Source organism: Mastigoproctus giganteus, chromosome 9, assembly GCF_048544385.1.
Source record: "Mastigoproctus giganteus isolate SK-2022 chromosome 9, ASM4854438v1, whole genome shotgun sequence".
Classification (NCBI taxonomy): Eukaryota; Metazoa; Arthropoda; class Arachnida; order Uropygi; family Thelyphonidae; genus Mastigoproctus; species Mastigoproctus giganteus.
This window is the reverse complement of record NC_143583.1, coordinates 204,895,032-204,922,657: the sequence shown is the minus strand read 5'-3', so window position 1 is coordinate 204,922,657 and position 27,626 is coordinate 204,895,032. Positions and strand designations below refer to the sequence as shown.

Genomic DNA, 27,626 nt, shown 5'->3' with positions numbered 1-27,626 from the left:
AGCAGAAAATTATTTCAGAATGAAAACTCCTCTGATTGTGTGTGTGGAGCATTTTTAAGCTGTACAACAAAGGGCTAATAGGCATTATGACTGGAAGTTGAATAAATTATTCTTCATCAAACATTCCTGGTTTAAGGCCCTAAAAAGTTAATGCAACCAATTTTGTTTCTCAGGAATTAGTCCCACCACCCTTAATGTTATCAATGCTGCTGTTCTTTCATTACCACTATATCAGCTGCAAACTTCAATGTCTCCAGACTGTAGATTACTAGTTTCACTGTGTACACACATTGATTTAAACAATAGTTATTGATCATCTTTATCCTTGGCACCATGTTTCAATATTCTTGTGAATTCCAGGTAGTCAAACATCCCATTTTTATCGATAGGTGCTTCACGGTACATGTCATCAACCTGTAAAATAAAATATATGTTTTTAGGGAACAGTATTCCAATGTAGACTTAGTGAATCCATTACCATGGTTGCACATATCAGTTTAAAAAAAAACAAAATGTTGACTCAATCTCCAAGGCTTCGCAGATAAAGGAACGGATGTATTAATGAGGCAATACAGATTTTATATCTGCCATAGGCTAGTCTGTAATCAAGTCACAAAGAGTTCTTTACTTATGTAAACTCTAGAAGGAAGGGGATGAATCAGATTGGTCTGACTATTGATGATCCTACTCAAGTAGCTAATAAACTGAATGAGTATTTTGCATCTACATTCACACATGAGAAGTTATTCAAACTCTAACAAGGAGATAAGTGGAGGAGAAATTGTTGAAGATAAACAAAGAGGCAGCAAGGGAAGTAAGCAAACCCTTAGCCATAAATTATGAGAGCATTATTAGAGTAAGGGGAGGTCCCCATATTATTATAGACCTGTTAGTTTAACTTCTGTTCCTGAGGAAAATAATGGAGTCACTGGTAAAGAGGTAATAGCTCAGACACAGCATTTGTTAATGGGGGGGAAGGAGGGAAAGGAAAAGTCTTATCTGACCAATTTGATTGGAGCCCATTATTGTTCTATCAGGATCTAGAAAAGTGGCAACTGAAGTTTGCATTTGTCAATGTTAAAGTACTCCCTGGAGGTAATTATCCCTTTGTATAAGGCAATGGTCAGGAGGCCTCATTTTAGGAAGAATATAGAGTTGCTAGAATGAGAAGGGCAACAAAGGCTTAAATGAATTACAGGTGGTGTTTAACTCTCAAACTTAAGTTCATAGTTTGGGCAGGCATGGCTAAATTAATCATCCTCCAGAGGGCACACAACCCTTTGAAATGCCATTACACATGTGGAGGGGAAAGAGAGAAAAATCCTAGAGTGGTACCTTTTTCATTACAATGCTTTTTTTTTTGTGTAGTTGTCTACTGACATCATGGACAGAAAGAAGTGCAATTCCCAAAGGAACATTTAAGGTAATTTATCATAATTATACAACTGGGAAATATTTAAAGAAACTCACATGGTTTATCAAATTGCATATAATGCTAAATTACTTAGCAACAGATAACCGTCTTCTGAATTTTTTGTATAGTATACAAAAAAAAAAAAATTGATTATGTATCCAGTAGTGTGATTATATAAAATTCTGTATTTATTAATGCAGCCACTACAATACTGGTATATTTAATATTTCACTTTCAATGTTCTTTTCTGAACATACATGAAATTTAAAAGAAAATGGCAATAAAATTCAAATTGCCTTTCCAGCAACTGGTCACTACCGGCCTTGCATGCTGATATTAAATTCATTATGCTGCCAATTTACAGCACCAAATTTCATCACTCCAGTGGAAGAAAAAAAAAAAAAAAATTTCCTCATGCAACTCGCGTCCATTCCATCGAACCTCACTATGCTGACTCCAGTTTCTTCCATAATTGACCAAGTACGACTGTCTTCACTACTAGACCTTCTCTGTGTATAAAACAGTGTTGTAATTTTACAAATCCTTTTCATGAGTTAGTCACAACAACATAATAATTATGTTGCTTTTGATAAACCAGACAATGTCTACTTGCAATGCAAACAGTTGCCAAAAATTATTAATACACTGAACAAGTTGTTCTTAAATACGCCTGCTAATTGTGCTGTTCGAAAGTGGTACATACATTCAGCTTCCCCTCCCAAAATACTTTTCACAAATTATGTGACATGCTGGTAAAATCAGACGAGATTTTTTTTTTTTTGCTACCAGGTCAGCTACTAATTAGCTGGCTTCTTGCATCTTCAGATATTTTAGCCATGCTATAAAATTCTGTACCTTGTTTTCTAGTAGAGACCTGCAGTCTTTTAAAATATTCCATAGTAAAATGGCACTACAATTTACTTGGCACCATTGATTCATTCAACAGTTTTATGCCACACAAAGGTTGAGAACAATCTTGGGTACCAGCATACGAAAATAATTTTTCTTCAAAATACCTATTATATATGAATGTTTTAGAGATATAAAAACACAAAGGAAATTTCTTACTATCTGCTTACAAATTGCACGGTGCCTGGTAGAGACCCTCAAGTGATAAGAATTGTTGAATAGTACTAGGAATCTGTGCAACGTAAATAAACAAATTTTTTATTTGCATTTTCCGCAACACACATCATTGTCATCTTAACCGAATGTGTGGCCATTATATTATATTAACAATATTCTTGAAATCTTTACTTACATTAAGATTTTGCTGTCTTTCATAGTCTTTTTTCGTATTGGAATATCTCATACAATGGTGGCTCCAAAGAAGAGCTGCAGCTACTGAAGACTAGATCTCAAGAAGTTCACTTCCTTGCATTGTTTGGCTTGATTATACTAACTATTACTATTAAATTCAAATTGGGGAAGCTATAAATAATTTTTGGTGTTGCAAATATTGTAAGGTCTATTTTAAAATCATCAGAAAGAGAAGGAAGCTTTGTACTAATAATAATAACATTAATATGCAAGGGCCTAACCTTACCAATTATAGATATTTTAGAAATGTAATTCCTGAATTGGCAGGATTCTGCTGTAGCTATTGCCCTTATATCAAACAATTCTTGTAGTAATAAAGTGTTTAATATAACTTACATCCTCATCAGTGAAACGATCTCCCATTGATGTTAACAGGTCTCTTAAGCGTTCTTCATGTAAAGAGCCATTGTTTTCTTCATCAAAACAAGCAAAGGCATTTTTTATAACATCTTCTGGATCAGTTCCTTGAAGTCTCTCTCCAAATAATGTTAAAAACATTGTAAAATTAATTGGCCCAGGTGCTTCATTCATCATTCCTTCAAGATAAGCATCTTCTGGATTCTTACCTTTAATAAAATATTTAAGAGAAATTACTGGGCAAGATAATGACATCACAGTGACTTTTATTATAAATTAAATGACAGCCTACTATTTTATATATGGCAACAACAAAAGAATTGGAAAACACTATAGAAAGCTATGAGGAGGATATGGTTTCATAAATAAATACCTACAAATTTCAATGGAAATCATTTATTAACATAAACATTGGGCAGTAACTAAAGCATGGCTTAGTATCTGCTTGTAAAGGTCCAGGTTTGAGTTCCACGTTAGCCCAAGAAAATTTGACAGAACTTCCAGAAAAGCCATACCAGGGGACATTGAAAGTTCATAGCCTTGTAACTTTTTTTACAAATAATGTTAAAAACATTGTAAAATTAATTGGCCCAGGTGCTTCATTCATCATTCCTTCAAGATAAGCATCTTCTGGATTCTTACCTTTAATAAAATATTTAAGAGAAATTACTGGGCAAGATAATGACATCACAGTGACTTTTATTATAAATTAAATGACAGCCTACTATTTTATATATGGCAACAACAAAAGAATTGGAAAACACTATAGAAAGCTATGAGGAGGATATGGTTTCATAAATAAATACCTACAAATTTCAATGGAAATCATTTATTAACATAAACATTGGGCAGTAACTAAAGCATGGCTTAGTATCTGCTTGTAAAGGTCCAGGTTTGAGTTCCACGTTAGCCCAAGAAAATTTGACAGAACTTCCAGAAAAGCCATACCAGGGGACATGGGCAGTAACTAAAGCATGGCTTAGTATCTGCTTGTAAAGGTCCAGGTTTGAGTTCCACGTTAGCCCAAGAAAATTTGACAGAACTTCCAGAAAAGCCATACCAGGGGACATTGAAAGTTCATAGCCTTGTAACTTTTTTTTTTTTCAGATAATGAACATCATAAGATACTTCTGCTCTACCATATGGCAAATGAATCTAGAAAATAGTCAATTTTTGAAGCATTTCATATGGATGGGTTGTACAGCTTCTAATACCTAATAAAAAACATTGTTGGCAAGATTTGTAAACATGGATCCATCCCTATCTGCAGAATTCACTGTCCACAAAAAAAACAGTTCCATCAATTGTGAGATGCTATCATGTCTAAAAGAAAAGGAGTTTTGTTTCCACCATTGTATACACATACCTGGCACTTTTCAGAAAGAGGTCCAGCTAAAGCAAGATCTTTCTCACACTTTTTTTCTAATTTACTGCATTTTGTGATGACATGCAATAAACTTCTTAAAGCAAAGATTTTTTTTTCCTAGCGAGGTTAAAGTTGATTGTAGTGCAGCATGCTAACTTACATGAATCAACTACTACAGCACAGTCAAATCCCTGTATGATAAACATTAGCAGAACCAACTATGACACTTTTATATTAAATTCAGTAGGTCTGTAATTGGAAAAAAAAAAAAAAAAACACACCCAAATATGGCGGGTGCATATGAATACTATTAAAACCAGACCAGTTCTTCAACAGCTAATAAGCACTTCCATCCAACCCCATCAGCTTTTGCAGAGATCTGATTGAGGTGTTTAAAGCCTTGAATAGCATTCTTACTGAGACTACACATAAATTGAACAGGTAGTTCTCGACTTTAGTTAATTTGTTCCTAGCACATGCTCGTAAAGTGATAACTTATTTCCCATAGCTGTAATGTTAAAAACAGGGGTTACGTTCTTAACCAAGTAAAGGTCAAATGTTAATTTTTCATTATTATCAGATCATGTTTGCTTATGATCTCATGTTTTGTTTCCAATTTTATTCACATCACTCTCCCTAATATTACTTCGTTTTGGCATACTATACACTATTAATAAGACAAGACAGCAAAAATGAAGAGCAACACAACCACTCTGTAATGTCAGCGAGACGCTCTCATCTGTCTGAACATTTAATTTTGTTGATATTTTTAGTATTTTTTTTTTGGCTTATGCTATATAAGCTTGCTTTCTTGCATCATTTCCCACCACATTAAATCACGGGAATTTCTTTCGCTTCCAAACCAAGGCCCCCAAATGATATTGTAGAGGCATTATCAGAAAGATTTGCGGTCACTTCATCATCTCACTCTTATGAAGACTCAAAAATATAAAATTAACTTTGTTACAAACAATCTTATAACCTTCCATTCACTATGAATGAACTGTTATTCTCGAAATAGTTTTTCTGGACCAGATAGCATTTTCTACATAATGCTTTGGCACCTCAACTCAAATTCAACAACAGATTATTTACCCTGATACATGGCATCAGTCAGTTGTGGTAGCCATAGCAAAACCTGGGAAAGATGCTGTAACATGCCATCAGTTTGGTTTCTGCCATAACAAGTCTACAACTGATGTCCACATTCAAAATGCTTTATTTTAAAACAGCACATAGTAATGATAACCTTTGATATTACCAAAGCATTCAACACAACCTGGAGATATGGAATCCTCCAAGACTTATACAAACTTGGACTTAGAGGTAACCTGCTATGATTCATTCAGAATTTCTCCATCTTAGGACCTTTCAAGGAGTACCTCTAGGATCGATTTTAAGTGCCACATACCAATGGCATTATTCAAGACATCCCAACTATGGTGAGGTAACCTGCTATGATTCATTCAGAATTTCTCCATCTTAGGACCTTTCAAGGAGTACCTCTAGGATCGATTTTAAGTGCCACATACCAATGGCATTATTCAAGACATCCCAACTATGGTGGAAATTTATATGTATGCAGACGATCTTGCTATTTTCTGTCAATCATCGAAAGACAACTAGATAGCAATAAAAAAATTGAAACTTCGACAAAATGCTACGGCTATCAATTAACCGAGGAAAACAGCAGAAATACACTCCAGAAATCGAACATCCTTCTTGCAGTATCCTCAGTATTTTTGGGTGCTGACAGGTAGTCATTGCTGAATTTATATTGTGCTCCAATCGTGGCAGATTAGATTATGTAGCTATAGTATATGTTTCAGCTAAAAAACACCATTCAACCCAGTGCCCTTCGATCTGCACATTAAATCATGACCCTCTACTTTATCTTAGAAGACAATGCCTACTCTGCCAAAATAAGAAGCTCTCCACCTCCTCCAACCCTGCTGGAACATGTCTTCAAGAAGTAATACAGAAGTGGAAAATCGATCTCAATAAAATTGCGGAAAGTACAAATCTGCCTTTACCTCCATGGAATAGATAGACATTGATCTATACTTCGCTCAGTGGTCAAAAAGCACCATTCCATGCCAACTATATTGCGGAACACACTGGGACACTCAAAATATACAGATGGCTCTAAGTCCCGCTCACATGTAATCTCAAAATCCGTTCCAGTTGAGTGCAGCATACTTTCTGCTATACAGCTTGCATCAAGTGAAATATGTCAACAGTCATCTCTCTCTCTCTGTCCTATTTCTGCCATACAAAGTAAACAACATTCTCACCATCCTCTTCTACAAGAAATTGGCTGCCTTATCAACCGATGTAAAAAACCCCTCTGAAATAGAAGGCAAGTCGGCATCAGAATTGCCAAACAAAACAATGACAGTACCATACTGATTTTAGGCCAATTATTATTAGAGCAAGTGAAGATGAATGGGCCCAGATATGGAACTCAAGCATCAGAAAAAGTCGCAGAGAAGTAATGTTTTCCAAACTACGAATTGGCCACACTCACTTTACGCATCATCATATACTAGCTAATGAGTACGGTACTAAATATCTTTTCATTAATTTTTTTTTTTTTACTGCAGGCAGCGGATGAAGTGAATCCGCACAATAATATCAGCCCTCTCAAAGGTGTGGTGAATGTAGTGCTGACCATGTAACATCTTTGGAAAGTTACAATGTGTTATGCAGACCAGCAAACAAACAAAACACCCATGAATCACTGTCCGTGGTAGATTGTTCCTGGAAATCTCAGCTATTTCATCATATACTGCACATTTTCAGGCATACAAGGGATAAGCCGATGAACACTTACTCAATTTTGAAACAGCATCCAGTGCAATATACAATGTCCCCTTCAAAATGTCAGAATTGCACCATGCTCTAGCCTCCACCAAACTCAGTGTGACAGGATGGAATACATTTTACCATGATAGCAGAACATACTGAGCCAACCCTCAAGACACTTACTTCTCTATAACAGAATATTCAAAGAAAACACTTCTAAAGAAATGGCATCATGCATATGGTTTCAAAACTAAAATGGTCTTGGGCAGGACACATAGCTCGAAGACATGATGACAGATGGACCAAGAGGAGCTAGAAGAAAACCTGGAAGACAAAGGCGGAGATGGATAGATGAAATTCATGAGTTTGTGGGTAGTAAATGGATGGCCAGTGCTCAAAACAGAAGAAACTGGAAAGTTGCTGGAGAGGCCTTCATCCTGCAGTGGATTGAAAATGGCTGATGTGGTTTGGCATTTCCAAAACCAGACAAAGATCCTAAGGCACATTATAGCCGAAGTAGGTCACAGCCATAGAAAAAATTATCAACACCCGGCTATCCTGGTTTCTAGCTCGAAATGACCTAATTCCAGTAAAATGCAGCTTCCTTGAAGGAAGATCCACTCTCGACTTTTTGATTACGACAGAACACCTTGCCATGGTCTTCTTTGATATTGAAAAAAGCTCGTGTGTACCCTGTACTCATGAAAGATGTTTTATGTCACTAACATTGATTCAATAGAATAAGTAGACGGCATTAGCCGGTGGAAGATCAAAGATATTATTACCAATTCTGACCCGTTTGAACTTGTATCTCACCATTCTCTTCTCTTTCCAAATGTCAATAGAATCATCACCCATGTTTTCCCATTTCATTTCTTCATTCTATTATGCTGTTGCTCGATTAGTGACATGGTAGGTATATAAGTTACAATAACGTCAGTTGACAAAGCAAAATATCAAGCAGACTAGTAATTTCAACAAAGATGAGCATGTCAGTGCTTAATTTTCTTTTAATTTCAATAATTCCAAATTCAGGATGTTCATTCCCAATCCTGCGATTGGTCTTATTTATGTATTCGACGACTGACATAAGCAGCACAAGAATATTCTTCCGTGATGAATTGAACGTCCATGTTAGACTTTAAAAAGCTAAACACAAAAGGATTGAAGGGGTAAGTTATGCCACTTTTGATGAGGTTCTCGTTTCAGAAAGACTTTTGACCAAGTAATACCAGCTCAAAGTAAATCAATATAATATGATTCCGAATGAATGCGATTTTATTTAAAGAAGTGATTGATGCTAGTATATGCCAGCGGGTAGTTGATTGCCTAAATAAATTTAAGGTTGAGCAGGACAGGCATTTGGAACGAATGGAGGGGTGAAATGGGAGGTTCTTTTTTGGCTGATGCTGCATAAGCTTGCTTTCTTGCCTCGTATACTAATGCTAACATGTACATAAAAGAGGTTTTGGTTTTTTTTTTTAGCAAATGAGGCCATATTGCTCCGGGAATATGCGGTGGTCATTCCCTGACTTTTCCGCATCCTCCCACAAAAGAGGTCTTATTATCTGTTTTACTATATACGTACAAAAAAGTTAGCTCACTGTAACCACTTATTATTCAAGTGTAGAGGTTGTAGTAAATATACATATATGGGAGTAAAAAAAAGAAGAACGTGGTTCTTTGGGGGTGCGCGAACAAGAAGAAGGTTGAGAAACACTGCTGCAGAATTTTTCTGCGTGTGGTGTGCTTTTAAAAGGATGGAATAGAAGGGTGCAAGAATATTTACTGAGTCAGAAAACTGCTAGCTGTGGGGGGACAATTCACAAACTAAAATAATTGTAGAATAGATGTACAGAAATTTGGCTTTAGCCAGTGGGTGGTTGATAGTTGGAGCTAACTTCCATCTGTTGTAGTGAATGGATGGGGGAAGTGTTTTTCCCCCCCTGGCTGATACTATATAAGCTTGCATAGCTTTCTTTTTACCACAGGTTTGGCAATTTTATGTGGAGCCCATTATACGTAATATCTGGTCTTTGTTTGAAGACATTTTACTCACTTTTCAGCACAAGTTTGACATGATAATCTCAAAAAACAAAAGACTGGGGGCAGTTGACATGTAAAGATTTAATTTACAAATTCCCAGCATTTACTCCTAACTTAAGTGATTTGTGAAAAAAAAAAAAAAAAAATTCTGAAATCAGATATTAGTTTACAAACAGAGTGGTATTATTTCTTCACTGGAGATACATAGCTATACAAAAGTGCCCACAGCACAGTTTCACACTTCTCAACCAAAAGTCAGCCTTTGAAATATTTTTTCTAACAGCTGCAATATCTTTCAGTTATCACTGTTGTACAGAGTTATTTGACTAGCTGTAGCCTTTCTGTTACTCCCTGCACAAGTCTTGCCAGCATCCATTGGCTCACCTTGAAATTCTTCATGCAGTCAAAACACAGTTGTATCTGACAATCCCAGCAGTGACTACCATGCCATGTTCAAAAACTGGATAACCAATTACAAAAAAAAAAAAAAAAAAAAAGTTGGCAAACCATAAGATGGAAGCTTGTTTAGGAGACCTTTATGCCAAACATGATCGAAAGCCTTTGAGATGTCAACTACTTATGTTTCCCCAAACTTTTCCGTTAAATTTATCCATAAATGGGTAAAATAAGTCAGAATATCACCAGTGGATCGACACTGCCGGAATTCATACTGGCAATCACTGATCAGGCGGAAGGTTTCTAGGTAGTTTAAGATGATGTTGTTTGGTTTTTAGGAGCATTAGCAACTAAGGCCATATGCGGTGGTCATTCCCCGACCTTTCCGCATCCTCCGTATTTGGTGGTGATGGGCTCGAACCCCAGTAGGTAGTTTAAGAGTTGGTGGTTAATTACTTTAGAAAGAATGGAAGTAATTGCAATGGGAGGAATTTGTCACCCTTTTTAGTAACTGGCTGGATATGAGCAAATTTCCAAGCAGTAGGAAAAACACCTTTGAAATTAGAAAGTGAAAAAAGTTGGCAAAGTTCAGGAGCACAAGTGGAGAAATACCATCAAGATTTGTCAAAATCCTTCTGACATCCTTTTGATGGAAGACCACAGGAGGCATTGGAACGTGTTTTACCAAGATCATTAATACAGGAGTTGGAAGAAAAATGGGATGCTAGCAGGTCAGCTTTATCCTTGACTGAAATGACAACAGAACCAACTGGTTTTGACAGAGGTGGGAGCAGAGATGGGCAAGAAGCAAGTTTTCTACTCTTAGCCTGTTCAAAATCTAGTTTGGACTGATTAATAACTGCTTTACAATTGTTGCGAGCTTTGGTGTAAGTAGAAAATGAAACAAGCCAATTATGATATGCAATGTTCTTCTCTTGAACAGCCTTAGCACATTTATTGGAAAACCATGGTTTAGATAAACGACGATATTTTAAAGTGGACTGTGGAACAAATGATTCCATTCCTACAATAATAATTTCACTGACACGATCTGAGCAAACGTTGACATCAGAAGTTTTGAAATAGTAATCCGACCGAAGAAAAGAAATCTCTCAGGTCATCTCAAACAATACACGATTCGGAATAGACATGAGATAAAGGCTCCATTGGAGAAGAGACAATCACCAAGTTCTGATCTGAGGTGCCTAAAGGACTACTCACTTCGACGGGTTGTTTGTGTGAATATACATGGTCTGAAAAAGATCAAGCATGTTGGCTGTATGGTTAGGATTGTCCAGTATTCTTGTAGGTAAATGAACAAATCTGTGCAAGGTCATTAGTAATTGCAAAAGCCTCAGCATCTCAACCAGCTGGGTCAGTGTGACTAGAAAACAGAAGTCAGCTGGAGTTGTGAACATTAAAATCACCAAGGAAAATTGGTCTGGAGAAAGTCAAAGAACTCCAAGTGATTAGTGAAGTTGGGAGAACAGTAGAGAGATTTTAAGCCAGAGAAGATTCCGAATTACCAAAACTCTGACAGGGAATATCGGAATGGACACATGCACAAGTACCACACAACGAATAATTCGGGCAACTGAGATTCCGTCAGAAAAAGTACATAGACCACGTATATTTGTGAATATACATGGTCTGTTTTTGATATAGATGAAAGGAAAAAAACTGACTCAAGTAAATAATATGAAGGTCATTGAGATAAAGCAGTATGTGCTGGAACTTAAGAACAAGTTTGAGCTTCTGCAGACTGTTCAGGACCAAGATATTGACGAGGAATATTACAACTTTCTGAAAGTGATAAAGCCCAAGAAACCTATACGTAAAAAGAAATCCAAAGAAAAAAAAAAATTAGTCAAGAAACACTTGTCATGATAAACACTGAGTTATGCAAATCCATTAGAAAGAGACTCAGAGAGGACATAAGAAAATTTAACACAAGAAAAGTAGAACAAGCATTAAGGGAAAACAAAGGATTTAAATCAGCAGCAATACTGCTCATGGCTGCTGATTTAAAATGACACTGAAGAATAGTATAAAGAGTTATACAAGGAGCAAGGGAATGATGCCAGCAGTGGGGAAGATGAATTGCAAATTAGTAACACATACAACATACCTGATGTCCTTCCTGATGAGGTAGAACATGTGTTGAAGAAAATGAAAGCCCCGGGGAAAGATGAAGTTACTGTAGAGTTGTTAAAATTGGGAGGAAGAGACATGACACAAAAACAGACAAGGTGTGATGCCTAAGGAGTGGAATAATGCAATCATAGTTTTGCTGCATAAGAAAGGAGATAAATCAGAAATTGGAAATTATAGACCATTAGCTTGTTATCCCACATCTACTAGAAAGAATACTTGATGAGAATCAGCTGAAAGAGCAAGCTGGCTTTAGGACAGGATTCTCAACTATGGATCACCTTCACATAATATCACAGCTAATGGAGAAAGCAAATGAATATAAAACACCATTATGTCTGGCATTTGACTCCGTACAGCATAAGGTAATGTTTCGGGCACTGGAAAGACAAGGCATAGATACCTCACATATTATGATTTTGAAGAAAATATATGAGAATGCTACCTCCTTTATTAGACTAGACAAAGACAGTAGGAAATTTAAAATCGAGAAAGGAGTTCGACAAGGAGACAATATCTCCGAAACCGTTTACTCCTGCCCTTGAGGAAGCTTTCAGAAGATTAGACTGGTCGCAGAAAGGAGTCAATGTGAACGGAGAGAACTTAAACCGTTTACGATTTGCAGATGACATTGTGGTCATAAGCCACGATCCCAAAGAATTAGAGGAAAATCTTAATCATTTATGCACAGTTAGTAAGGATTTTGGACTAAAGATGAATATGGCTAAAACAAAAGTAATGATGAACAAGTATGCCACAGGAAGGGACATAATGATTGAAGGAGTTGAAAAGGTGGAGTCATATACTTATCTGGGACAAGTTATTAGCTGTAATGATGATAAATGGCTGGAAGTCAAGAGAAGAATAAATTTTAGATGGATAGCATTCAGGAAATATAGTCATGTACTGAAAAGCAATAGTCCAGTTTGTCTGAAACGTAAAATAATGAACCAATGTATACTCCCCACCATGACTTATGGAAGTGAAACTTGGGCACTCACCAAAAGAATGGAAGAGAAGCTGAGAACTACACAGCGAAGAATGGAATGAATTATATTGGGAATCAGACTGCTAGATAAGAAGAGAAACACATGGATTAGGCAGCAAACTCAAGTAAAGGACATTCTTATCAAAACTAAAGAACTAAAATGGTCTTGGGCAGGACACATAGCTCGAAGACATGATGACAGATGGGCTAAGAAAATAACAGAATGGTACCCAAGAGGAACTAGAAGAAAACCTGTAAGACAAAGGCGGAGATGGATAGATGAAATTCATGAGTTTGTGGGTAGTAAATGGATGGCCAGTGCTCAAAACAGAAGGAACTGGAAAGTTGCTGGAGAGGCCTTCATCCTGCAGTGGATCGAAAATGGCTGTCATTAGTGCCATTAACAACCCTGCCGACCTTCGTACCATTATCGATGAATAAAGAAAACAACAATGGACCCTGGGGGACTCCACTAATAACATTAATCCACGAATAGCAGTAAACAGAGGACAGAGTGGTAATCACTCTTGTCTTCTCCCACTCAACCATTCCTTTATCCATAGTAGCAATCTTCCATGTGCAACAGTATCAGAAGCCTTTCAAAGATCCAAATATATGATATCAAAATTTTCATTTAAAAAGACAATACAGCAACAGCCTCAGTTTCTTCACAGCTATGTATGAACTAAAGTTTGTTAAAGGCACTGTAGTATAAGGCAACCTGTGGTGAACTTCCTCCATAATGTGAGACTGACAAATTTCATAACAAATTTTAGTTCACTCAGCAACTGAGAAATAGAAGAAAGTATTAAATAATTGTGGACATATAATCTTTATTGGACTTTATCATCAATTTAAATTCTGCTCTGGCAGTAAATCCCACTCACTCTACACTTGCCCTTTCTTCAACACAATAAATAATATTTATAAAAACTAATAAATTATGCATAAACACACAAGCATTCAAGAAATAACAATTATTACATGATAATGTTCTCACCAAGAGATGCAAGCATGTCATGTAAATCTTCCTTATCAATAAATCCATCTCTGTTCTGATCAATCATATTGAAAGCTTCCTTAAATTCCTGAATTTGTGCCTGATCAAACATAGCAAAGACATTTGAAGTTGCCCGCTGAGCACGCTTTCTAGTTGTGCCACGTCCTTTAGTCTTACGATGCGACATTTTCGGAAAATCCTGAAAAGTGTAATAAAAAAAAAAAAACATTAATCACAACTATGTAAAAATGATATTTTTACATAGTCAGTAAAAATATCATTATCCAAGACAGTTTGCTGAAGCAAAAAAAGATGAATAAGAAAAGTGTGGTAGAATATAAAATTGTTTATACAAGAGTGTGTAGCTAATGAACTCTTATGTTCAGATACTAAGATTATGAATCTGCTTTGCCCTTTAGTTGACAACAACCAACTTAATCTTGTAGAAAACTTTTCTGGGAAGTGTAGCAACATTCTTTGGAGACACATCACATCCATCTATGCAATTTATCATTCCTGTAATTTTCAATGCTTCCATTCTCTATACTAGGAATGGCAGTGATAGATGTTGCTAGAAAACAATTTTGCCTTATGCAAAAAACTTTTACCCAGAGAGTTTAGGTGCCCCATCTATGCTGTAATTTTCTGATGATTATCATTCCTATTAGCTGTCAGCAGTCACAAAAAGGATTGTTCTTCCTACAAACATGCATACATTAGAAAAATTAGCAAAAAGGAATTCAAATTTGTTCACTTTTCTGAACACAACTATAAAAATCTATTTTTCTATTTTTTAAATTACTCTCCCTTTAGTAAGCAAAATGCAAATTAAAAAACATGTGCTTCAATGCATGCCAGCCTGTCAATAACAGGAGCATCCACAGCATGAAATATGAAGTACATGCATCAATAACTGTACATAACAGATACCCCTCAACATGGGCATATAATTAGGTTTAAATTTTTCCAGTGTGATAATTAAACAGATTTCTAGAATTTTCAAGAACTATTAAGAACTACAGCTTTGTAGATAGAGTAAATGAACACAAATTGCTGAAATATTGTCTGGGATCTCATAGATGCATGTGGCTCAAGATACTTTTGTACTATATCCTCTACCTATCTGTTTCAACTTTTGATATGCTCTAGGAGTCATTAATGGTTGCACCAGCCTTCAGTAATGAATTTTCGATGTTCCACTATTTCTGTTATTCAGCAAATATACATGCTCACCACGTGAAAACGAAGTAATCCAAGTCATTTTCTCATCTCATTCTATTCCATATACTTGTCACCAAGTGTTTAGGCCTTTAATATTCTGACTAGAATACCCATGAAATTTAATTTCAGAGAAGTAAAGATTAATATTGAAGTAATTACAAAAACCTCTCCCTCGGCTCCCTTCACTGCTAGAGACTCAGGTAAAAATGTAATTTGATTTTTTTTTTTGTATGGACTGCATCATCCTTTAAAAAAAATTATGTAGGCCTCAAAACTGCTATGTCCACGAACAAAAATTACAACTTTGTTGAAAGGTCTGATCCTGACATTTGTTCATTGTGTAGACAAAACCTCAGAAACTGTCTTCTCTTTAAAGTAAATGACAAATTAGTTTAATTGGGAGCTAAATCAACTCTCAAGATATGAAAATTGGTTGGAATTTTTTTTTTTATCGATTTTACTGCTAAATAAAGTTTATTTAGTCTTTTAGTCATTCCAGATCAAAGAGCATTCTGAACATAAGCAAATTATTAGAGATTTTTAAGTGACATTGCCACAACCTAAAATTAACCATTACTTCCCAAGGATGAAGGGGATTCCAAACAATAATTAGAGGACAGTGGGCCGTCTACATCCATTGTTAATTATTTCCTTAAAACTGTTTTTTTTTTTTTTTTTTTGGTAGTTGTTGGCGCATCGGCTTCTGTGGTCATAATGCACCTCCCAAAGTTTTTGCATTTTACTCTGATTCAAGCCCGTGGTGGGATTCGAACCCGCTTGTTGTTTGTTTGTTATTTGGTTTTTAGGAGCATTAGCAACTAAGGCCATATTGCTCTGGGGATATGCGGTGGTCATGGGCTCAAACCCCGGTATAATCAAGAAGCGTGTGCTACACACTGCCACTCCTGCCCACGACCTTTGTGTTGCCAGGCAGGCACTTTACCCACCTGGCTAGGCCGGTCAGCTCTTAAAACTAACAGATAATGGAGCAACAAACTTTTATATTGCAATGGTTAATTATCAAAACATTTCCAAATAATAACTTGTTCCAGGAAAGTCAAACTGAGCACTAAACTCATTTTCGGATATGTTTACATATCCAAAAATTGCTTGAGGGATGAATCATTCTCAATCTACATATCAGAAACTAGAACTCAAGTGCATGCTAGCCTCCTTTGTCACAAAAAAAAAAAATCTCTCTATACTCTGAATATCCTCCAAAGTCATTTGAGGATCACTGCATTCATGTACTCATCTAAAAGTTCCTTCAGTGCCTATGAATGCTTGAGGTTCTCGGTTTCTTCTTCTCTACTCTTCATCAGGTAACTTATGAGACACTGAATTCATTCATTTGAACTAGGCCTTCGACACCAACAGTTGTTCAATTCCAAACTTCCATAATCCTTTCCTGCATTTTTTCAAGTGGCTACACATTCAAGCTATATTCAATTTTGTCCATTGCATTCTAGACATTGAAAAATTTCCAAAATCCCCTTAAAATGTGATCTTTATTTGATCAATGGCCTCCAAATATTTATTAAATGCGACTGCATGGTAGCATCACTTGAAATTAGTAATTACATTCTGGTCCATGAGCCGTAAGATCAATTTCATCACTAATTCCTTTCAGCAAGGTTTTCTGGATAAGCTGCCAAGTCAGTCTTGCTGAGGGTATCTCTTTACTATAGGACATAACCAATCTTGGACCAATGCTACCCAAACTTTGTTTATTTTGAAATACAGGAAACAGTCTTTCAGAGCTCTTTGGTTCTCATAAAAGAGTATTAAATTTAAATCAAATAGTACTACCTTCTAAAAGAAGTCCATTCATTCTTAGATGACTTATGACTTGACAAGCTAGCTCTTCTCTTCCATTGTGATGAAGACTATGTAGGGCATCATCTTCCACAACAGTCCAATTCCATCAACACTGAGGACCTGTTTAGGTTTCTATCCAAGCTCCTCAATAATTTGTGCAAACTTGCTGCCAAATGGATATCAGTAGCTAATTCACAACCAAATGAATTAGTCTAGACATCCCCCACTTAGCACTCCTAATTGGATTGTAAAAACACTAAGTTCCTCACTAAGTGAGGAATATTCATCCATAATGTCAATAATTATAACAGGTTGGCATAACCAACATTTCTGGCTATTTTAAAGAACAGTTTCTCTTAAGCAATATTAATATAATTGTAGTTATGCAAGAAACCTTAGATGATACTACATTATTTATAATAATAGCTTGCAATACTGTTCATTTTCAGATCAAGGAATGATAAAACTTTGGTCATTCCTTGATCGTGAATTCTAATTAGAATCAGTAATGTTCACCATTAAAATCATTAACTAGCAAATATTTGAAGAAATTTTTTACCACTGTTAGTGGTTACTATATAATTTCTAGTAATGACTGACAAACTGGTTTAAGTTAAACTTTATTAAAATAAAAGTGTTAAAATATATATAAATAAAAAGCAATAAAATAGAAGCTTTCGGGATGAGGTGTCTCTTCATCACCTGCTCGGTGTACCAGTGCAGTAAATCCATTACTGCAATACTAAAATAACACACTACTCTGGTGCCAGTAACAGTATGCATGTGTAAGGAATGTCAGCACTCATCGCACTGTAATATGGCAGACTCCATAATGGGGGTGCATAATCCGTAGCCGAGTGGGCAGGAGCAGGAATGCAGTAGCACACGCTCTTTGAGTAGACCAGGGTTCAAGCCCCTGACTGCTGAATACGGTCGATCTGCCAACCCGCACTGGACCAGCGTGGTAGATTATGGTCCATTTCCCTCAGCATGAATTGTTGAGGAGGCTTCCATCCTGCAGTGGGTTGATAATGGCTGCACTTTACTTTTTTTTTTTTTTATGCACTCCCATTATGGAGTCAAGTTTATGCTGCACTACCCAATAACGTTCAGCAGAGCAGAGAGCCACCTCATGCTCTGAAACACGATCTTTTAACCTCCTGACAGTCTCACTAACATAATACGGAACCGCTCTGTAAAAGAGGAGGAATAGGCGTTTTCACTCTGGAGATAATGAAATGCAATTTCCTACCAGGGAATTGCACACAGTATACAGTAAGAGTGTAAAATTCTAGCAAAATGTTCCAATACTCGGATGCAAGCAGTAGAAATAAACTCGTTCCTGTAAGGAGGATTTGATCAAGCGACAAATTCACATCTATCCAGAACACCACGGGGGGGGGGGTAACTAACACTAACACCAGCAGTGCTACATAGATGTCCAGACCCATAATTAGTAAATTGGCCTGCACACATAGGTTACCTGAAAACAGAGGTTGTAAGGTGTGTACCACACATTGAACTAAGATGTTTAAGAAAGGAAGAGTATTATTTGTTTCCAGTTCAATAGTAAATTGAATGAAGGGAACTGACATAATTTAGGGGTCAAGTTTCTAATCCTCAAGGGACAATGGGGATCAACCTTCGGTAAAACACTCAATAAATACAACAGGGCAACCAAAATGGTTGACAGCAATCCAAAGTGTAACAAAGGCCTGTCAGTATACTAGACAGATTCCATTACTGCAATACGAACTTAAAATTTTCTATGGGGAGAGGAAGGTACCAGAAAATCATTCAGTTTCTATATGCCGTGATCATCATCCCTAATAACTGCTCACTATTCAATCACACACCTACCCACCCTGTCCTTACTGAATGTTCATTCCATAAGCAAATCACAAATATTGCTTCTGCGTTGGAAAAAACACAGGTTTTCTCTTTCCTTTCAGCATTCATTACTTCACTTCCAAACAGCTACTGACCCTAAACAAATCACAAATCTGCCCTACCATGCAATATTGTTCCTCTATCTGGAGGGGGGGGGAAAGAATCCCTCTAAAAACTTCTCTTAAATGTCTGGATTCTATCCTAAAGAAGATGGATTAATTTATAATTCCTCACCCAAAAACTTACTTCACAGTACACATATATTCAGTTTCTGCTGCGTGCCTTTTCTATAGTTATTTTCATGAGCATGAGTTCTGTCACTTGCTTCACATTCCACAATTAATCAGCATCCATTTACAGTTCCACTCCAAACTCACTTTACTTTTTCTCATTTGTCCCCTCTACTTCTATTCTCCGAAAGTTATAATCTACAAATATTCAATCCTAATGTCAACAAGTATCTTCCACTTTTACAACCTTTGACCCCACAGCCAGTACTTGAGTACTGTAATTCGCAAATACCTTTTTGTTTAGGGTTACCAAGAAGGTAATGTGCAGAAATTTAACAAGTAATAAACAAACTGATTACATATGGACAATTCTCTGAATAATCCAGTGTTATAAGTAAAGCCTCCTCAGGACTCTTGGTTTAATAATTCTTGGTCAAAATATGTTAATAACATTAAGTCTGGAGAGTACTTACAATGAGAACCAGCAAACATTGCTGCAACAAGATAGACAACTGTTCTAATAAGCTTTATCTGGTAAATACAGTATTCTGCATTTAAGTTAAAGCAATCCTTATTTAAATTATCAACATACAGGTTAGTGTAGTGCAAATGCACCATTTTAATACACAGCAACCTACTAAAGTAGTTAAAAATTGGCATCTTAAGTATATCTCATATTGTGAATACCTTCACAACGAGTTGCCACGATATTGCAATACCTTGAATAAGTAACACTTCACCAGTGGAGAAGACTATTGTTACTTATTCTCACTGGATACTACCATCTAGACGGCACAGTTTCGAAGCTTATTGGCTTCTCATCAGTGGGTGGGCAGGTACCCTGGTGTTGCAATTATGAAGTCTAAATCCACAATATGAAAGATGCCTAGCGGTGTGCAACCAGCTATCAGACTGAAAGAATTTTAGGGCTTAAGCTTCATACTGTGAAAAAGTTAGTGCAAATGCATCAACCTAATAAAGTAGTTAAAATTTGGCATCTTTTAAGTATATATTAAATTATCAATTGAAATGGTAGCACACTCAATACTGTTAAAATTGAAGTTACAATACAGTCAATGCTTAAAGAGCAGCACGTAGGATTTATCAACCAAATACAATTTTTTTTTTTACAAGAAATGATCAGACTACATCTTAAATACTGCATACAAGTCTGTCTGTTGGCCTTGTTTCAGTAAAGAGATACCAGATTGAAATGGTATCTCTTTACTGAAACAAAGAAATGCAATGAGGCTAGCAACACCAGTTCTATAAGCCACAAAGTTTGTAAACCAGGCACCTGAATAGGAATTTAAGACCATAAAAGAGTCTTAATGATGGTAGAATAATCTCTCTTTCTATGATAATACCAATTCCAATGAGGGGAAAATAATTGTAGAAAGGATGCAAGGAAATCTGCCTCAAAGAGTAACCAACTATTGGAAGGAGTTCATGAGGAATTGGATAAATATTTAGAAAGAGATAAAAATGAAACTTCAGAGACTATTTATCTATTCCTTTTTTTCAATGGAAGACGCAATATCTACTAAGTTTTCCTTCCTTGAATCATGATGACTTCATAACTTGCTGGAGCCACAGGAGATCTTGTAGGCATGCACTGTATTCTCTGCATGATGGCCAGTTGTCAATGATCCCTATATACAAAAAGACCCAATTTGAATTAGTGCCAACAGAATGAAAAGGATCTTCATGGTGTAATAAAGAAAACCAGATTTAATGCTATAAGCCAGAATCACTGACCATATAGATCTCCATGATTTTTTGTAGGGACTTGCATGCTGTAAGATATCAAGAATATTCACCTTTACAGGAGAAATTAGTGGACTTCTCTTTTAATGGACAATAATGCAGGTCTTCACAGAGCTCTCCTAATGAATCAATACTGTACATTCATATATAGAGTAGTTCATATGGATTGGCCAGCCAGATTCCCAGACCTCAACCGACAGAGTATAACTAGGATGCTACAAGAATGGAAACTGATGTCATGTCTATACTGCTACCTGTGGAGAACAATTGTCTCATTTAGATCTGTTTCCATGGATTATTAACAAATCAGTTTTAACCATTCACAAACTCAAATTAAGATAGTAATTGTACAGACTGGACAAATGTCTAAGACATATTAAAATGAATACCTCACAAAACTTTGTTTTTGTTCCATAACATTTGGGTGTCTAGGTCTACGTAAATTATTCACATAGGATTGGTGAATCCTATCCAAAGCAGTAAAAATAATGAACTACAGCACTCATAATTTTATGAAGATATAGCATATTGTAAACCTAGTGCACAGATGCCACTTGATATACCTGAAAAATGACTCCACTTATTCTGGGCAACTTAATTGTAAGAATATTCACCTTTAGAGGGGAAATTAGTGCACATTAAGGCAATTAAATCTCCTTGCTCTCTCTCTCTCTCTCCTTTTTCCCAACATTAATTCTATACCAGGGTCCCCTGAAGTACTAACTGTTGCACCAGTTAATTGAAATACATATATTTTTAATAAAATTCTAATTAACTGACTGCATACTTAGTACCTCCGGTATACTATGACTAGATTGTAATTTGATTATTTTTAATTAATAATAACACCATTCTGTACTTTAGTATTGGGTTGGGAGTACCATTGCTCCCAACCCAATATAACATGATTGACAATAATTAGGATTTATTGAATAGTGAAATGAAATGAGAAAAAAGTTAACTCGAAATAGAAATATAATCAGTGACATTCTGAAGGCGGGGGAAGTTAAACACCTCACACTGAAACCTAGTGTAAGTTTCCATATGAGAGGTTTTAAGCATGCTCATTAAATTACTGTAATTTTGACACTTATCATATTGCATTACAATCACTATTTTTATTTCTTTCAACTGACGACTGATTTTTATATTCTTCCCCTTTTACTATTTCCAGATACGCCACTGATGTACTCACCTTGGAGTCCACAGCTGCAAATAAAAATGCAACTTCAACAAGAGATAATAAATAAAGTGCAAGTGTCCAGTCACGCTATTCACCGGCTACTTTCTCCTGCCCAAAAAAGGCTCTCCTAACGCTCCCTGCCGTCCTAAAAATGTACGAATTAAATAGGAGTCCAACAATTCAACCCATTAACCCACGATCGTATATGTATGCATGTCCTCAAAAACATAAAGTTGACCATTTCTATGTTATAACTCGAGATTTTTTTTTCTTTTTTATACTCCAAAACAGCAACTTCACCAAATAACCGCCGATGTGTTACGTTCACAAAATATGTACAAAACAAAAAAGTAATAAAAAAGAAAACCTCACAATCTATTAGAAAATACCACACAAATTTCCCAAACCAGTTTCCAAATCAGGTCATTTGGTGGCATGCATTACGTATTCAAACATTAAGTAATAGACTACCTGCATTTCGGGTAAATTCTCTACTTCCCACCTTTTCTTAAAAGTTCAGATGTGTTTATAAATGTATTCAAAGTACCGTCAGATGCGCAAACTAGTTTACAACCTTTAAGCTAGAATTTCATTTGGAATTTTTAAAAATTGTTTTCTATACTTTTTTTAAAGTTAGCTTTAACGACATCTGTTGTCCAAGTATAGCGGCAAGCCCAAGATTTTAATCAGTGTTCGGAAAATCATCATGTAGCAGCAAAAAACAGTCAGATTGTTTGATCACAGGGGGTGAGCTTAGCTTCTATCTGGGGCTACCACTCTCTAAGTATAATTACACCACTAGGCATGGTTTTTCGATGCCTGTAAACTAATGGCTGTTTATGACAGTTTTTTACGCCGATTTCAGAAATATAATTCTTTCTTTCTAACACGTATTATTTTTTTTTCACAAAGCACTTAAATTGATGTTGTTATATGACTTGTATTATTGAATGTATTAAGTTAGGAGCAAACGCTGGGAATTCGTAAACTTCATGTTTACAACACTACCTTCAGAGCTCAGTTTATTTTTGAAGTTAGCGTGTTAAATGTCTTCACACAAGTTTTTCGACAATCCGAACTTTTGTTATATTTGTGAAAGTTGTGGTCCTCAAGCAAATACAAGACATTATAGAATTAGTGAAAAAAAAAGTATTGTATTTATTTTTATTACAAACTGATGAAACAGTTTGTGAAAGCTTTGCTAAAACAAGGTATTTTTGTTGGACCATGAATTAGCTTCAGATCTGTTGTTCAGAACTTCTTGGGGAACGACAACAATCCAGACTACAATAATATAGTTGTCAAACTATATTATTGTAGTCTGGATTGTTGCAACATGATTGTTAAGGTACATTTTTATACTCCCACATCGAATACTTCTCAGAAAATCTAGGAAGTGTTAATGAAGAGTGAGAGGTTTCACCATGACATTTAAGACATGGAGATGTAATGTCAACATGATGGCTGACTATTGCTGGATGCTAAAGGAGGACTATAAAGTAGAAGGATCTTCAAAATCAAAGAAAAATCGACCCATCGCAGATTAGTTTTTAAAATGAGAGGCGGGTGTTTAGTGGACTTTTTACCACATTGCCCTTCTTAATAATTTTCAGCATGTATTTCAAGTCTGATAAAAGCAGCATTTTGTTATAATTTCAGTGCACAAATTCTGCCAAAATTAGTAAAAAATCAAATTTTCTTTCGTAATTTTTGAAGAAACCTGACCTGATGAAAACAAACGGGTCATTTTCGAAATCATCATTAGAAAATGATTCAGAAACACCCTTTTCTGAGAAAATATCAGTGATTTTTCTTTTTTTTCAAAATGCAGAGTTGTGTTATCTTTTTGTATATATAGAAAATATAACAAAAATACACACTATATTACAGTCTGTGCTATAATATATGAAAAAATAACTGCAACAATCCTTGCAAAGAGGCGAAGTTTCTCAGTAATTCAATCGCCCTCTCAAAAAAAAAAAACTTATGATTTCATTTCTTGTTCATGGAATGCAATATTTCTCATTATTGCATTAGCATGGGCACATGATGCAAGAAAGCAATCTTATATAGCATCAACCAAAAAAAAAAAAAAACATACACACACCCCCTGCTCGTTTCACCCATCCACTTGCTCCAAATGTTTGTCTAGTTCTGCCTTGAATCTCTTTAAGCTATTAACTTCTACAACGACAAATGGAAGTTTGTTCCAGCAATCAATCAGCCGCTGGCTAAAGGCAAACTTCCGCACATATATCCTACAACTCTCTTTCCTCAATTTGAATTTATGCCCTCTCAGGCGATTATTCTCAGCAAGAGGAAGTATCCCATCAGCGTTGAGCATGCTCAAACCATTCAAGGCTTTATACACCTCAATCATATCACCTCGCAGGTGCCTAGTCTCCAGACACTGTAATTTGCAAAACTTAAGCCTTTCTTCGTAAGAACAACCCTTTGTTCCATTCCCTAATCTTGTTGCCCTTCTCTGTACTCGTTCCAACAGCTCTACATCCTTAAAATGAAGCCTCCAGACCTGTATATATTACTCAAGGTGTGGCCTGACCATTGCCTTGTACAACGAGATAATCACCACCTTATCCCTGCTAGAAAAATTCCTGTATATCAGAAGTAGCCAACTTAATTTGTGATGCGATCTACTTTTTTCCTTCAAAATTTCATTGCACAAGGTGCACAAATCAAGGCATGACTGTATATTTAAAATTCGTCGTGATCGACCGAAATTAAATCCGCGATCGACTCGTTGGCCAACCAACCCTGCTGTATATCATTGACAAGACGCCATGGGCTACTCTTGCAGACCGTCTACACCGCTCAAAAATATAACAATGCATAAATCAATCTGCAAAGCTGCCAAGACTTTTAAACGTCCAGATACAAACATGAAAAAATCCTCCTCCTATAACATACAAAGGTGTCTCTCATACTTATTCATTTGCTGTATGTGAGTGATGGTCCCTCCCGGAGGCGCCTCCGTAGCCAGGTGGGAAGGAGCATCAGTGCGTAGCACACACTTCTTGATAAGACTGGGGTTCGAGCCAGTCTTATCAAGAAGCGTAGCACACGCTTCTTGATAAGACTGGGGTTCGAGCCCATCACCACCAAATACGGAGGATGCGGAAAGGTCAGGGAATGACCACCGCATATCCCGGAGCAATATGGCCTTAGTTACTAATGCTCCTAAAAACCAAATAACAAAACAACAACCCTCCAGGATTTCAGCTTAAACCTGGCCTGATTGTTTAGAACTTGGTGGATGGCTTGAGAGATGATTAGAAAAAGGAAGCCTACGACAAGATACTGTGTGGTCTCAGTGTACACTTCGTTATAATTCTTAAAAAATCGTAAAAACCAGGCCCATCCTCTACATCGCATTCAACGCGAAGGCAGTTAACCCTCTTACCTTTCCTCTCGAAGCCACTGGTGAGCAAAAGTTAAGAAATAAGTGATGAAATTATTATGCAACAGAGCCACCTATGAACAAAGCAAGTAATTTCTGACAACCTTCGGTAGACTTCCAGTTGAAGTCATTCCTCACAATACCATAAGAGCTATGTCGTAATCATATGGAGCGAGACTTAAAAATCACATCAGAAAAAAGAGCTCTCTGCTTTGTTAACGAGTATGTTTTTTTTTTTTAATTTATATTTTAAGGTTATTTCTAATAACGATAATAAATGCAAAAACCTTCTACAAGAGTTATATGTGTATCCAAAGTGTCCATAAAAAATCTGATTTCATTCAGAGGCACACCATCTTTTATAACATTTTATTTTGTAAACATAATTTATTGCTATAATCATTGAAAACATTAAAATGAAATGGCTAAGTGAGCCCTCAACAACATCTACCCTTTGGAGGACTAATATATTAACACTGCTTAAATGTCAACCACAATATCTTCTTTTGTTGATGGGAGCGGATAGCGTACGCATAAAATCAGCTCAGAAACATAGCATCATGCTTTTTTAATTCCATATTCAACGACAATTAAAGCTGAATATTTGTCATATCGAATCCATCGTCACACATTAACCAAATGAAATACAGCCATTTGCAGGCAGCGTATCCATGAGATAAAATCCATCCTAACCGAGTCTCGTAATTGACAGAGCAACGTCGTTCCTGTTCGTCATAAGCATACACAATCATCTCTGACAAGCTACAAAGCATGATGGAAATCTATGGATTACGTATACATTAATTCCACCATACACAAACCGTCCTTCTGAGCTCATCCAAAGATCATCTCAATTTCTTTATAAGCAATTTAAAATGGTCTTCCCTATTCGCTGCTGGTGGAACATCAGTAATGTACTGAATCTTATGTCTAATGGCTACATTGAGGATTTTCGAAGATTTCGCTGGTAAAGCAAGAAAGGGGCCTGTTTAACGTCATACTGTTTTGCTTCATAAGAGATAATGTGATTATTTCTTATTAAACAATGAGAATTTCAAATTATGAATATTTATGAAAGGGGAAAAAACATTTAAAGTCCTGCAGCTAATTTATGTTGTGCGAAGCTCGATATTTTGTCTAGTACTTGACACATAAAATTCACTTTCTCCCAAACATAGTTGCAAAAATATAGATAAACTAACGAGGGCTAGAGCGAGTCCCTTGGTAAATAAATTACTTTGATTAGACTTAACCGATCATTTTAACGAGGGATCGCCCATAGTTGAAATTCTTCTCGGGCGAGCTCCTTGTTATCAAACTGAGAGAATACCCCTGAATATACTGCAAAATGAAATGCAAAAACTAGAGAAATTCACAAAAATGATCACCACCATCATCTGTACAATGACACTTGTTTGTCCCCCCCCCCCCACGTTAAAAGTGCAATTCATACTTTTGCTAAAAAGATTTAAGAGTAACCTTTATATAGACTCATACCACTGCAATTACAAACCTAGTCAAAATTCTGCGTTAACATCTTTACGCACATTTTGTAATAAGCATCATCTTTTGAATACAATTAAAGCAGAAAAGCAAAAGCTCCATCTGCAGTTCTTAATAAATCGAACTCTCTATATACAAATTATCAGGCAAAACAGAAGCCTACAGAAGATATAAACTAGTCTGTAACAAAGTCACAAAGGAGATAACGACAAATCTTTGGCGAAGAATGCAAAAAAAAAAAAACTTCTGTAAACACTAGAAGGAACGAAAAGAATCAAATTGGTAAACTTGATATCGACAGTTCCACTGTTGATGATCCTGCTCAGATTGCTAACAAACTGAATGAGTATTTTGCATCTCCATTCACACATAAGGAATTCCTTAGGGATGTGGATGCCAGACGTTTATCAGACTCTAACAGGGAGCTAAATTATTTTAGGTGACAAGTAATTACAGACCTGTTAATTTAACCTCTGTTCCAGGGAAAATAATAGAGTCACTGGTTAAAGAAGTAATGCAGCACTATCTAGACAGGACTTCAATTATACGTCAGACATGGGTTTGATGAAAGGAAATCTTCTCTCACAAATTTTATTGGCTACTATGATGTGGTCACAAAGGAACTGAATGCAAAAAAAAAAAAAAAAAAAAAATTCTTGATATCATATACAGTACTTGGATTTCAGGAAAGCTTTTGATACTGTTGCACATAAAAGACTGCTGTACAAATTGGAGCAGTATAGTATTAAACGC

General features: G+C 36.1%; 1 protein-coding gene across 1 annotated transcript; it reads right to left on the bottom strand.

Moving 5' to 3' along the window:
- Positions 1–212: 212 nt before the first annotated feature.
- Positions 213–22,555, bottom strand: LOC150081060 (myosin regulatory light chain sqh-like). The gene is made up of 4 exons (XM_090382002.1): positions 22,424–22,555; positions 13,844–14,042; positions 3,071–3,300; positions 213–414 (listed from the first exon to the last, which is right to left on the bottom strand). Exons 1-4 carry the CDS (start codon positions 22,427–22,429, stop codon positions 307–309), a joined length of 543 nt encoding a protein of 180 aa, XP_090238128.1. The 5' UTR covers positions 22,430–22,555; the 3' UTR covers positions 213–306.
- Positions 22,556–27,626: the final 5,071 nt, after the last annotated feature.

What these genes read in the sequence shown, in the direction of transcription:
- LOC150081060 (XM_090382002.1), bottom strand. An exon ending in TGACATGCTTGCATCTCTTG is followed by an intron (nt 3,301 to 13,843) that starts GTGAGAACATTA and finishes ATTTTATTAAAG; the next exon opens with GTAAGAATCCAGAAGATGCT. An exon ending in ATCGTTTCACTGATGAGGAT is followed by an intron (nt 415 to 3,070) that starts GTAAGTTATATT and finishes TTTATTTTACAG; the next exon opens with GTTGATGACATGTACCGTGA.